Here is a 13,907-nt window from a genome sequence, read left to right as displayed (position 1 = left end):
TTAAATTGCTGAGGGAGGAATCTGTAATGAAACTTTAAACCTCAGGGAAGGAGATGTAATTTCCAAAAGATGAGGGGGGAACTGTAATAAACATAAATCTCATGAGGTATCAGTGTAATTTACCCCAAATAAATATATACCTTGATTACCATCGTTTGATGTTGCTACAAGCAAATGCCCCTTATAACGCCCTTTCAAGAATGTACTATCAACAAACAACAACGGACGACAAAATTAAAATCCATACAAACATCCATGAAATGCCATAAATAACCTCCGAAAGCACCTACTACTTTCATTCACATCTAATTCAAACATACTTCCGGGATTCGTTCTTATACTCGTCTCAAGGTACCATCGAAGTTGGTCAAAATAAGATGCAAAATCACCAAAACAACCCACCTCTTGCCTTATCAACTCCTAACCATGCAATTCGATTAGAAACATCTATACCATATTGTTTCTTCAACTTTTTTTTTAATTTCGATAGGACGAGTCAACGGATTTTTACTAATATCATTATGCACAATATCAGAGACACGTCTAGAACCAACCATTTTGCTACAAGATCTACGAGTAACAACCCCATAAGTATGCACATTATCCAACGTCATAATAAAAAAAATACCGTAATTCGTAAGCACCCTTCCATGTACAAACTATTTATAACTCGTAGCCGACTTCATCATACATTCAACAATTACTCTTGTTGCATTATTCTTCAAATAATTCACTTCAAAACCACACTCAACTACATACTTAGCCAATGCAATACGGAATGTCGGTACTCTATCGTCAAATTCTTGACCAACACTGTGTATAATCCCCTTCCAACTAGTAGACAACAAACTACCAAAATTATCACAATCGTTAACCAAAGACTCTCACAAATTACAAAATCAATCCTAGAAGAATTATCATCAACTTTCACAATTCTCCTATCATCCACAATAACATCAACAACATGAGAACCACTAGAAGCTACCATTGACATCATATTCTCCAAATCATCAATACATTCAACAATATAATTCGAATATCCAAAAATAGAGAAAAACAAACAAAAGTTACCAACACTCAACTCCTTGAACTTCGCACATATTTTCTCAATAACTTCATGATAACTACATCCCTCACTAATCTTAATAAGAGCACAAGACTTACCGTATTTACACATTAACATGAAACACCCTTCCATATTACAAATCACAAACCGGCAAACAATTGATAATAGAGTCCAAACTGTAAAATTATATAGTTATAACATATCAGCATCAAAACTTTAGAATTCACAATTCTAAACTACAAATTCAAAACACATTACACTATATAACAAACAAAATAAAAAAAAAAATCAAAATCATTACACTATATCACATACAAAAATCACAAAATCAATATCAAACAAACAAAATTTATCACAAAACAAAGAACTATAACAACATTGACGAACACGAACCAGAGATCATACGAATTTGCTTATCTATATATAAACATACATATGTATCGAGAGATAGATAGATAGAGAGAGAGAGAGAGAGAGAGAGAGACACACACACACACACACACAGAGTGCGTACGCAGAGATCGCCTGTACATAACAATTCAGATCGCACAAACAGATCGACCTCACAGCACAAAGAGATCGACCTCACAGAGGGCGATCGAGATCGCAGACAACCTCACATAGGCGAGATCCACAATCTAAAATTTGATTTTTCACACACACACACACATATATATATATATATATATATATATCAAATCAAAGAGTAATACAGTCATTTAAAAAATAAGAAATAAAAAAGAGACCTCTGGGTACAAAACTCTAAAAATTGTGGATCTATTGGTCTATCAAAAATATATTGGGATTAGAAGGACATAGGATTACATAGTAAGGCCTGGTTTGACATACACTAAAAAATACAAAAATTCAAAAAGCTACTAAAAAAGTAAAAAATTATTACTATTCACAAAAAATATATATATAAAAAACTCCGCTTTATACAGGCCAAGTACAAACCACTGTCAGTATTGAAGTGATGGTCAAGTGGGTGTACAAAAAAATTTGCACAAGATGGTGCTGTTCGGCTCGTGGGGCCCATCATGAGTCCTGTTTTGATAATCTAAACCGTTAAATGTGTAGAACTCGTAGAGTATTATATGCTTGTAAAAAATACGTTGATCGGATATCGATAGCTATATGATCAAATCAGTTTTGTCAAAAAAAATTGACGGTGAAGAAATTAACGATTGACAAAAAACTAATCTGATCAGATAGCTATCATATCCGACCAACATGATTTTTTACAAGCATATAATACTTGACAATTTCTACATATTGAATAGTTCCGATTATCAAAACGAGACCCATGGTGGCCCCCACGGGTTGAACAACAACGTCTAGTCCAATCTCGGATTGTAGGTAATCTGCTCCTATACTTGTTTCTTGCCCACTGTCTGGCTTCCTGAACAATCAAAGTGAGGAAGCAATTCATTATAGTAGCTGTAAAATGGTAATTTTATTATTTTATATAATATTTTAATACATATTTTTTTTATAAAAAGTCAAAAAATTATCTTAAATAATCATATTTTTTTCTTCTACTTTTTAATCTAAAAAATAAAAATAAAAAATTTATTTAGGACATCCAAACGATCCTAATGTTCCTATAGCCTAGAAGTGTAACAAACCTAAAATAGAAGTGTAGCGGGATATTTTTGGGGAATATAAAATGGGCAGTATATGTATCGCAGCAACACGAGAAAGAAAGAACATCTTCCATTCAACCCTCCGCTCCTCATGTGCCTCTCTTCTTCTTCTTCTTTTTCTTCTTCTTCTTCTTCACGTCGCTGCTTATTTTTGGGGGTTTTTTTGTTTTCGGGCTAGGGCTGATAGCTTTTTCTTCGTGTTCAGCATTTTTGTTTTCCCGGTTTTTCCCCTTTAGGTTTGAGATCCAGGCCAATCTTCTCCGCCTCTTCTTAACAATAGAATTACAATTTCTGTATTTTTTTGTTGGTCTTATTTTTCTTGTTAATGATTAATTTTGGCCCTCTACTGAAGAATGAGTTATGGTTGTGATTTACAATGCTTATGAATTAGGTTGTCTATTTCTCTGAGAGTCGTTGTTATGGAATTAGCATTTTAAATCAATTCTATTAACTGAGAAAGAATGTGCTGTGCTGTTGTAGACTGATAGTTTGTTATAATTTCAAATGTTTAATCCTTCAATTATTTGCCTTCATTCAATTATCAATTTCCTTCCTTCCTGTCAGCCTTGTTTGTGTGCTCTTTGCTTTGGCCAATCTCACGCCACCTGGACTGGGTACGGTTGTTCTTCGCATATTCTCCTAATTGTCAAATAAGGGGATTTGCCTAGAAACTGTAAAAAAATTAAAAAAAAAAAAAAAATGGATACGGATTTAGGGACACCACATATTGCTTAATGTTAGTGTTAGTGAACATGGCAAACAAATGAATCTCCTCATACCGACATTTATAATTCACAAATCTTCAAGTTTGTTTAGGTCAATTTGTGAATGTTTATCTGATTAATTTTGTTTTTTCAAAGATAGTTTTAATTAATTTATTTTTTATTATTCAATTGCATTCTCTCTTAATTTTGATAGTATTCATTAATCATATAAAAATTGTTATACATATTCTATTTCTTCTAGGATCTTACGATTCTTGATTTGATGATCCTATCTAGGCTGGTAGAATCCCAAAACAACAATTCAATTTTTTACAACCTTGCTTCCTGTTGATAAGGAGTCATGTTTCGTTTTTTTCGTGGTGGAGGTCAGTATCTGTTTCCTTTTGCCATCTCTCTCTCTTTTTCTATCTCGCTTTAAACATAATTTAATTATATTTTTTTTGCCTATTTCGATCTGTTTGTGCTTTTTGTTATCTGAAACCATTTGCTCAAAATGGTAGAGGTTTTTTTAAATTTCAGTGTCTTTTTGATCTTCTCACAAAAGGTACATGGCATCTGTGTACAACTTGCAGCATGTTGGAAACCAAAAATTAAAAACAAATATTCTTAGTTACTTTTTATGCTTCATTTATCACTAGTTTTACTTTTATCATTGACATTTCTTTCTCAGTCTGTTTTTGTGGATATATTTTAATAAAGGTTCTTTGTTGAACTTCTAAGTTTTTTACAAGCTCAACCTATGTTGCAAATTGATGTTTTTATGCTTTAGTTTAACTAATTCATGTTATGGGTTAATTGTTTTTGATATTGTCTTTCCATGTTTTTCTTCTCAAATTTTTTGTTCTTGTCTTTTGCAGGAAAATCTTCTTCAGCTTCTTCTGGTTCAAAGAGTTTAGTGTGAACCATTTTTCTCATACTAAACGAAGTTGCTCGATCGCTCCTAGTGACTTCCCTGCTTTTCATTTCTAAGGGCAGTGGCGATCGGCTTTCAGCAACTTCTCTAGCTTTCTTCCGTTTTATTTTACGGTTATGATATCTTGTTTACGTGTTTACCTTTACCCCTGTGTTCTCTGTCTTTGTAGTTACTAGAAATGTTGCAGTCATATTGAGTTTATCAGCTCTAAGCAAGAACTTGACAAATTTTCCAGGAATGGTGGAGCTAGATCCATGTGACAATGTAGATAAAGAATATGAAGAGGTACAATTTTTCACAGTTCAATGTCATTGGGAATGGTTATTCGTGATATAGTAGTTGTTGGCTCTTTTCTTAGTTGAAGATGTGGTGGCGCAACCCTTGATTGGTTAGATGGCAATTATTGGATTTGGAAGCCAATGTTGAAGTCCACGGGTCCAAAGTCTTTTTGGTCCCATAATTGTAATTGGTAGTTGTGTTATTATTTTTTACTTGGATTTAATTGAATAAAGTTAGCTAGGAATATTAATTGGTTAGGTTTCCTAATTAGAATATAAGACTTTGGTTATATAAATATTAGGGTTTTGACATTGTAATATTCAGTTTTAAGAATATTATTTGAGAGTAAAACGCTGTGGCCGACTTTGAGTTCTTCTCCCTTTCTCTGTCCTGCACCAGGATGAGTCATAGGTTTATGGCTTAAATCCAAAGATTTAATTTTCCTAATGCAAAGATTTTAGTTTTATCTAAAAGAGTGTTTGGAGAGCTTTTATGTTTTCCTTTTCAATTTTCTTTTTAAGTACAGTGGTTGTACTAATATTTTTTCCTTTCTCTATTATGCAGTGCAATAGCACAACTCCAACCAGTTACGATGCCAAACGCTGTGAAAAAATTCGCAAAACGAAGGCATCTTGTGTTGAACGTAAGTGGGGTTTGTATGCATATCTATAAACTTTATTGTTTCCTGTGAGGTGCCACTTTTGCCATTGAATATTAAAAAATAAAATGATGATTTCTTTGTGCTTGTAAGATGGTTCTGCATTTTAATTATGCAAGAAACGCTATACTGTATTTCATACAAACCAAGAGTTCCATACCAATTCTAAAAGGAAAACTAAGAAGGTTCAATCGTTGTATAGGATTGTATTTTAAGGTGTCTTTATCTATTGTAATATGACTTTTGATCCATTAAAACGCAAAATACCATGTTCTAAGGTTTTGTTTTTTTGGGGATTGTTCGTGGGAGTAGCACGTGTTGACAAAATCATGTCCGTATTCGGCTGATCACTATTTTTTTGGGATGTCATTAGATGGTTGTAGGCCTTCCAATTTACTGTATTTATTGGATTCATTTTATTTTTGATTTTCTTGGGAGGCAATGTAGTTAATAAACTTGTTTGCTTTGAGTTCTTGTACAGTGTAGACTGCTTTTGCTTTGAAATTATAGTTACTATTGCTTATCAAAAAAGCGGCTCGCATAAATTTCAATTATGAACTTTATTAAGGTTTCTCATGGGGGCGGTGATGGATTAGTGGTAAAAGGAATCTCAGGATTAGGACTGGTGAAAGTTGGATCTTAAAGTTTAGAAAACATGTAATGCAAGCTATTTGGGTTGTGATTAAATAAGTTTACTTTCTAAAGAAAGATAAAGAAACAAAGAGGAGACAACATGGTGTATTTTTGATGAATGGATACAACAGTGTAATATTAAGAAGGGAGAAAGTAAAAATGAGAAACCTATGGTGGGCTGAAATGATTAGGTTTGGAAACTAGACATGAATCCCAATTTATAAAGCTATGATTAATGCTAACTTGTTAGGTGGTTTTCTGGTAATTCAATAGAGAATGCATGCTGAAAAATGTGGGCCAATTATTATTGATTTATAGTGTATGGGAATTTTGTATCCGGATTTAGGTTGAAACTCATTTCGTACTTAACCAAATCAACCAAACGAAACCTTTTGTCCCAATCAATTGGGGTCGGCTACGTGGGCCATATGCTTAAGTAAATTCATATCCTTCTTCACCATTGTATCACATGTCAATCTAGGTCTTCCACTCCCCATAGCATTTCCACTAGCAGTAATCCTATTGCACTATCTTAGTGTTGCCTCTACCAACTTCGTTGTACATATCCAAACTATCTTAGTCTATTCATTTCTAACATCATCAACTCCAATCATTGAAGCTAATAATGTTAGGAATTTGTAATTTTGTTATAAACAAAACATTTTGAATGGAAAGAAAACTGCCGGCTTGGGGGTGGGGGGAGAGGTGTGCTACATTAATTAAATAAAAATAACTATATTTGTGGAGACATCATGCAATCATGCAAACTTTGGCCTTTTAAACCATTGACAAGGTGGGGTAACGCTTCTTATGAGTTATAAAGGTTATTGATGGTCCTTTTTTATTCGATCAATATGGTTTGATCAGTCGGAAGTGACACTTCTTGATGGTGTTTCTCCAATAGGAAATCGTCAGTTGCTTAACAGGAAAGATGGCTCAAGCTTGGTGATCTGGTTAGTGAAAAGTTGCAAAGAGATGTTGATGGTTATGCATGAAGGCTTTATGAAGGATGATCTTGATGAAGAGGATTTTTGTGATGATGGCGGGGGTATTCAATCAATTCTTGGGGAAGACGTTGATGAAGGATATTTTGGTGGTTGTCAAACATTGGCAAAATTTGGGGATTATGGTGAATCTGATGACTTCTTAGATGAGTCTTTGGATGGCGATGATCACAATAAAGACTCGATCTCAGCGTTGTAAGAGTCCAACTTTGATACAGTGATTTTATTCAACAATGCTTCTTGATCAAGAACAAGGTGAAAATCATTCATTAGGATTGATACAAAAAGGAAACGAGGGAACAAATGGTAATGGTGTTTTCACCGTTGAAATGGATCTTAATGTATGCGAATCAAATGGGTATGAATGATCATATGAGTACTTGGCTTTGAAGGGGCATTATTGCTTTCCATTTTTGATACTGAATCTCTAACACCTTCCAATCCTCTGAGAGATGCTTGCATTGCGGCTTGAGATGATATTCTTTTTCCTTGTAAGGATCTTATACTAGTTGATGGCTGCAATTCTAATGCTGCCGTTAGTTACTTTGGACTTACGGAAGGGGAATCTAGCAACCATAACGAGGAGGGGGGAAGGATTTAGGAGAGAGTGGGGTTTACCAGTGTTTGCAGCCCGAACAATCCTAGCTTAATAGCTTTCTTCTAGGAGGAGTTAGTTGCTCTTTATGTGTTGTGTTCTCCCAGTTGGTGGGTCGGTGGTGACTTTAAGTTTAATATTACGGTAGTTTCAAAGAAGATTAGTGGGGATAAGTTACTTGAAGTATGAAGGATTTTGATATGTTCATTAGGAATTGTGATCTCAGTCTATCGCCAAACTTGTCTTTAAGGCGGCTGCAGGGGTGCACTCGTCATCATAGGTCCATAACCATTCTCCTACCAACTTCCTTGAGGTTACTTGTACATTTAAAGTAAGTTAGTTAATATATATATATATTTTTTTGTGTCTGTGTGTTTTGAATTAGTGGTACAAGGGAGTGGTGGTTGAGATTATGATAGGAAGAAGTCAACTTAGTCTGTTGGATAGGATCTTCATGATCACCTTGTAACTAAAGTTACAAAGATTGATTGGCCTCAAATCTGAAAGTCTTTTAAGTTTTTAGGAAAGCAAAGATGAGTCACTGTAGCAGATTATATTAATGACTTATCCAAAAGTGAGTTTAAGTTCCATCTCCAATAAGCCAACGAGAAATCTCAGTTAGAAGCTTGTCATTGGAAATTCTTACAGATAGAAGCTTGCAATAATTTTGACAAGGAGTGGCCAGCTAGAGGCTTTTGTTTAATATATATATTGGTTTGGGTTGATTGGGTTTTTTTTTTTTTTTTGGGTGGTTTGGAAAAGCTTGTTTGTATTAATGTTAACACCGTATGCTGTAATTGGATTTCTCATGCTCGAAGTCATCAACATTTGTTTGATGGCACAAGCAGCCTAATTTTACCTTGTTGATCTTTATAGATGTCATATTTCAGTTATTTACGGTTTTTTTCCCCCCTCATGCATCATGTATGCAATCTTAGGTGCTCAAAGATGGGAACAACGTCGAAAGGGTAAGTTTGACATTTTGATTTCTTGCTACTCTGTATTTCATTTTCCAATTAAAGCTTTCAAACTTCTATAGTGGTGTTGATTTATGTTTATTCATTTTATTTTTATTTGGAAAATGTTTTGAAAGTTATAAATACACCCCTGGAGGTTCTAGAAAATAAATACTGCCCCTCGATGTTTCAAATCACATGACAATTCTTTGTTAGTCAACCTTTAGGTCAACTAGCAAAAGTAGATGATGTTAGCAATTTTATTTTTCAACATACCTAAACACTTTGCTCCTTTCTCTCTTTGTCTTTCCTATTCTCCCTCTCTTCCTCCCTCAAACACACTCTTTAAGGAAAACAAATGACTTTTTCATTTTATTTTCACTATTATATACTCTCATATAAATTCATATACAACTCTGTTAATGATTGCAAATTGCGAACACCAGTAAGGCTACATCCTTGTGAGACAATGTATCGAACTTTTGGCAAGTATCTTCCAAGCCCCTTCAAACATTTTAAAATTCTTGTAAAATATGCCATATTTGCTCTTGGTTTTATAACTTGTAAAGAGTTGGCCCCTCAAAAATCTCAATTTGCTTTAGTTAGGGTTATGATGCAATACACGTGGTGTATACCATATGCTAATTATGGTCTAAATTGGTGTTGGTTACGAGTCGTCATGGTTTTTAGTTATAGGCCATTGTCTTAGTGACGCTAACAAATTATTAAATAAAAATTGGTTAAGTCTCATTATTATGTTTGATTATGTGTAAAAGTGGTTTTAGTTATGACTTATTGTAGTGACTTCGGTTATGACCAAATTGGTATTCGATGACTCAAGTTGGTGTTAGCTACGACCAATATGGCTATGATCGGTGTGATAAAGTATTTAGCCTAAGTTTGGCATCTTAAAAAAAAGCCAAAAAGTCAAAAAGTCACTATCCTATTTAAGTCACATCATCTTATTTTAGTCACATCACCTCTCTACCACATCACTTCAAACCCAACTCATATTTCATAAAAAGTCAAAAAGTGCACTTATTTAGAACATCCCAAACAAGCATGTTATTATTTTTATCTTTTTATTTTGTACATAATTTTTGTTTCATAAATGTCAAAAGTATTTATTGTTTGAATTTTTTTTTTGTTGTGAATTTAATAATAATGTTCAATTTTATTCTTTTAAATATTTTTTTTGAAAAATAAACAAACTTTATTGAAAAAATATCAAGATGATGCAAATAATACAAAACCAACTAAAAGACTAGCCAGCAAAATACATATACAAGAGCAACACAAAACAGCTCCCCAAGAGCATCAAAACAACTACTAAATCAAATCCTCTACGAAGTCAACAAAGATAGCACATTTGGATCAATTGATAATGATATCCAGCTATGCAGCACAGTGGACAAACGTTGTTCCAACCATGCTACCAAACGCATCTCTCCCATAAAAACCTGTCTATTTCGCTCCAACTAAATCAACCATATCAAACAATGGCCAGCCAACTTCTATGCTTTCCAATGCCGCCTCCCAACCCTACCCCCAGCCCAACTCTGTAAAACCACCAACACCGACCCTGGTTGAACCCAAACCAAACCAAAAATAACAACAATAAACATCCAAAGACGTGAAGCAACTGGGCAACATACAAGCAAATGATCCACTGTTTCCGCAACCCCACAACACATGCAACACCAGTTCACTGAAATATGGCCACGGCGAATCAGATTATCAATAGTCAAAATTTGCACCAACAGTTATGTCTACACAAAGAAAGGAACCTTGGACGGACAACCTGCCACCCAAACACTTTTCCACAAGAATGGCACCCCAGCCCCTCCTGTAAGCATATGATAGAAGGAAGACACCGAAAAAACCCCTTTGGTCTTCGGGCCATCCCAACTCAAACAATCCTCTCCAACCCCCCCAAACCGAAGGCCATACAAAAAGCCCAACAAATCCGGTAGCTGGTCTAGCTCCCAATCCTACACATCATGACGCAATCCGACATTCCACACCACCTCCAACCCTTGCACTTGTACACAGGAGGCCCCCGTTGCCTCCTGATCAACCGCAATGCGAAAAATCAATAAGAACCTCACCTCCAAAGCCAATTCTCCACACCACCGATCCCTCCAAAATCGAACTTGATCCCCCACCCCTACCTTAAAACAAACCCTCTTCCAAAATTCCTCCCGACCTAACCAAATCCCTTTCCACAAACTCCGCCCGTGTGATTGCTTCACCTCCCCTGTACTCCAATCCCCCCCACCCTAACCCATATTTAGCCTCCACCACTTTTCTCCACAACCGCTCCATTTCTACCCCAAACCGCCACAACCACTTTCCTAGAAGAGCCAAATTAAACAATACTAAACTTTGGTAAGAATTTAATAGAATAAATTTTGTAGTCAATTTTTTATTGTATATATAATTTGGCTCCCCTAAACGAGATTTTTAGGTCTACCACTGACTGAAGCGTGTTCCTGGTGTGCATCTTTAACCTCATTGCCAAAATGCACTCACTTCTTGCTCAAACCCACACCAAACTAGTCACCAACAACACAATGTGTTCACCACTGAACTAGTCACCAGCAAGCGTGTTTTGTCTAACACCGAGATGCTTTGGATACTCCTAAAAGTGTGTTTGACACTTCATCTTGTTTTAATTAAAAATTAAATTTATAATATCAGACATTTAACCAACACAATGCAAACACTTTTGGCGACGTTTATTGCATTGCTTATTCAAGCCCTACGTGATAAACCCCTTTATATAACAGTGTTCTGCATTCGTTATAATGCAATTCTCATGTGAATGATATCTTGATATTCAAACTATGAAATGTATTGTTTTTTTTATTGTAATTAGAGTTATGTTATATTTTTTTAATTATCTTTGAATAAATTATTTGTATATATGACCAATGTTTTGAAAGGCTCTATGCGCACCGAGTTGATAAGGTCTTCTATAGCCTAAGTGTGAGGTGCGAGGCGAGGCATGGTGAGGCGCAGTAGTAGAAGAAAAGTAAAATTATAAAATAGGCAAAATTTTCAACATAACAAATATATATAGAATTCCAAAAATAACAAAGGAAGTTTCACCATTACAAATGATTGATAAACATAACATTCAATCTTCTAAAAATTAGAAATATAATATCTAACAAAAGATATAAAGTATCACATTCTTATACACAAAAAACCTAAAGTTTTAAGATCATCCACATAAAGTTCAAAACAACTAAGCTTCTAGTTTGTAGTTCAAACAAGAAATTAAAAGCACTTAATCAACAGTTGGAATAAAAAAATAAGTAAAGCCCATAAAGGCCACGCCTCACGCCTCGGAAAAAAACCCGTGCCTGCGCCTTGCCTTGACCAGTTTGAAGCGCAAGGGTGCGCCTCGTTGTGCCTTGCGCTTACGCGCGCCTTTTAAAACACTGTATATGGCACATAATAAATTTGTGAAAAATATAAAATTTTAACGTTTTTCAAAAATGTCGTGTTCTACATTTTTGGAAAATTGGAATGTTGGCACATCTGTGTTTGTGCTACTTAGGTTCCAACATCATCTCATGAGAAAATAATATGTGTTAAGCCAATAGTGGATGGTGGTATGATAAAGTGGGAGAAAATGAAAAGGAACAAAGGGGGATTGAGGACAAGTTGAGAGAGAAGCTAATATAGAGGGCAATTGTTTTAGCTTTTCTTGTCCATGGCTGCAAAAGGGTGTTGGTTGAGCATGCGAAGGGGTGGGGGTGGCAAAGGAGAGTGGATGAGGGTGGACACGGGTTTGCATAATGGAGGAAGGAGGTGTAGTTATTAGGGTAAATTTATTTAGATATTGGAGGGTAATTAGGTAATTTACATTATCTATTAATTCTATTAATTTAAGAGACAATCGTTGACGGGGGATATTTGAAATTTGTCAAATTATGAGAAAATTTGTACTTTTGATAAACCTCAGTGGTATATTTGTAATTTAACCCAAAACAATTTGTTATATACATGGTTGAATTGTGTTGGATCTTGCTTTTTAATGCAGAATATGAGGAATCTCTCCAGAAAAAGGCAACTGCTGCAGGTTTTGACCGTCCTATAGATTACGTGCGGCATAAAAGGGAAAAGAACCCTCGATACTGCAGAATATCTTATGAGAAGTACAAGAAGGTAAATTGTGTTTATTTTAGGAGCTTGTAGATATTTGTACATGTGATATAAATAACCGTTTCTTGCTTTTTCTACTTGAGAATGAATAACATGGACTAATTATTTAAATTATCGATTGTGTTTTTACTAAACAAGTTGTTAGTGTTACATAATCGTGAGGTTGTCCAGAGTTATAACATTTGTTTTTCCTTTTCTTCAATCATGCAGTGCCTTAGGGAGAAAGATACGATTTGTGAATTCATGCGCAACAATTGTCCCCAATTTAAATAGGCTACTAAATGTTGTGATGTTGTTCACAACTACTTCATGAATGTCTGAACCACACTGAAATCTATAAATTATGCATCTGATCGGAGACTATTGTATCTATGGATGGAGTAATTATCCAGTTCAACCAATGCTTCATTTTATGTAGTTTTGCTAGTTAAGAGTTTGGTGTGATATATTAATATTTATATAATTTGTGTGATTTATATCTAAAGGAACTGGAATGAGCCAAAATTTTCTTGCTCTGGCTAAATTAGGGTGTGCAAGTGAGAGATGTCTGCAATTATATTTCATGTCTTGTGAAATGCTTTGTAATTTAAAATATTGTGTTATGGTTCAGCAAACAGATAAATGTTGCTTGCAATAAGCTTCCGGTTAGATGAGGTTGGACAAGTTGTTTTTGTGTATGTAAAAATATGTTGCATGCCTGGCAGCCTAACCCTTTAATAATCTTCAGAATTCATCCTGGATATGTTACACACTTGTTGGCAGAGCTCAATTAAGTTTTACAATGTTGAATAGTCAACTATGCACAACCATAGATGCATTTTTATTTTTATATTTTTATATTATTTGTTTTTTGGGGAGGGTTTAGGAAATTTTGTTAGAGAAAGAAAAGTGGTGATGGTTGGAGAGATGGTGACTCACAAGGGAGGCTGTGATGGAGGGGATGCACTGGAATAGTAGAGAAAGAAATGGAGGCGGTAGGAAAGGGGTGGAGGAAGTGGGTGAGGGCGGTGAAAGTGTGGTGATGTGGGGGTGGCAATGCAAATTCTAAATACACACAAAATCTTTATATGCTCATAATATGGATCGTAAATTTATAATTTTTATGTTTGTTGCAGCGGGACAAAGGTGAAAGTGAAGTTGGTGGTATGGTGATGGCGACGGAGATGGTGATTGTGGCTGTGGTGGTGGTGGTGTGATTGTGGAGGTGTTAGTGGTGGAAAAATGTGATTATAATAGTAAAATTTTAATTCGAAAAATAT

At 35.0% G+C, this 13,907-nt stretch overlaps 1 protein-coding gene across 17 annotated transcripts; it reads left to right on the top strand.

Moving 5' to 3' along the window:
• The first annotated feature begins 2,672 nt into the window (after nucleotides 1-2,672).
• On the top strand, nucleotides 2,673-13,132 carry LOC114303286 (uncharacterized). 17 transcript variants are annotated; one of them, XM_082870783.1, is made up of 8 exons: nucleotides 2,673-2,805; nucleotides 3,714-3,802; nucleotides 4,295-4,327; nucleotides 4,520-4,635; nucleotides 5,194-5,272; nucleotides 8,458-8,487; nucleotides 12,527-12,651; nucleotides 12,859-13,132. In XM_082870783.1, exons 2-8 carry the CDS (start codon nucleotides 3,778-3,780, stop codon nucleotides 12,919-12,921), a joined length of 471 nt encoding a protein of 156 aa, XP_082726909.1. In that variant the 5' UTR covers nucleotides 2,673-2,805; nucleotides 3,714-3,777; the 3' UTR covers nucleotides 12,922-13,132. The 17 variants fall into 17 exon arrangements, 13 of the variants coding, with proteins under 13 accessions (XP_082726909.1, XP_082726932.1, XP_082726955.1 ...); XM_082870829.1 differs by having other exon boundaries at nucleotides 2,686-2,805; nucleotides 4,586-4,635; XM_082870797.1 differs by having other exon boundaries at nucleotides 2,762-2,948.
• Nucleotides 13,133-13,907: the final 775 nt, after the last annotated feature.

This window comes from Camellia sinensis, chromosome 1, assembly GCF_055761805.1.
Source record: "Camellia sinensis isolate YWXY chromosome 1, ASM5576180v1, whole genome shotgun sequence".
NCBI lineage: Eukaryota > Viridiplantae > Streptophyta > Magnoliopsida > Ericales > Theaceae > Camellia > Camellia sinensis.
Note: the sequence above shows the minus strand (reverse complement) of the source record. Positions and strands in the feature narration are given on the sequence as shown.

Coding starts and splice junctions, on each gene's coding strand:
- LOC114303286 (XM_082870777.1), top strand. CDS start 3,778: ATGTTTCGTTTTTTTCGTGGTGGAG. Junction 3,803..4,294: donor TCGTTTTTTTCGTGGTGGAG/GTCAGTATCTGT, acceptor TGTCTTTTGCAG/GAAAATCTTCTTCAGCTTCT. Junction 4,636..5,193: donor TAGATAAAGAATATGAAGAG/GTACAATTTTTC, acceptor TCTATTATGCAG/TGCAATAGCACAACTCCAAC.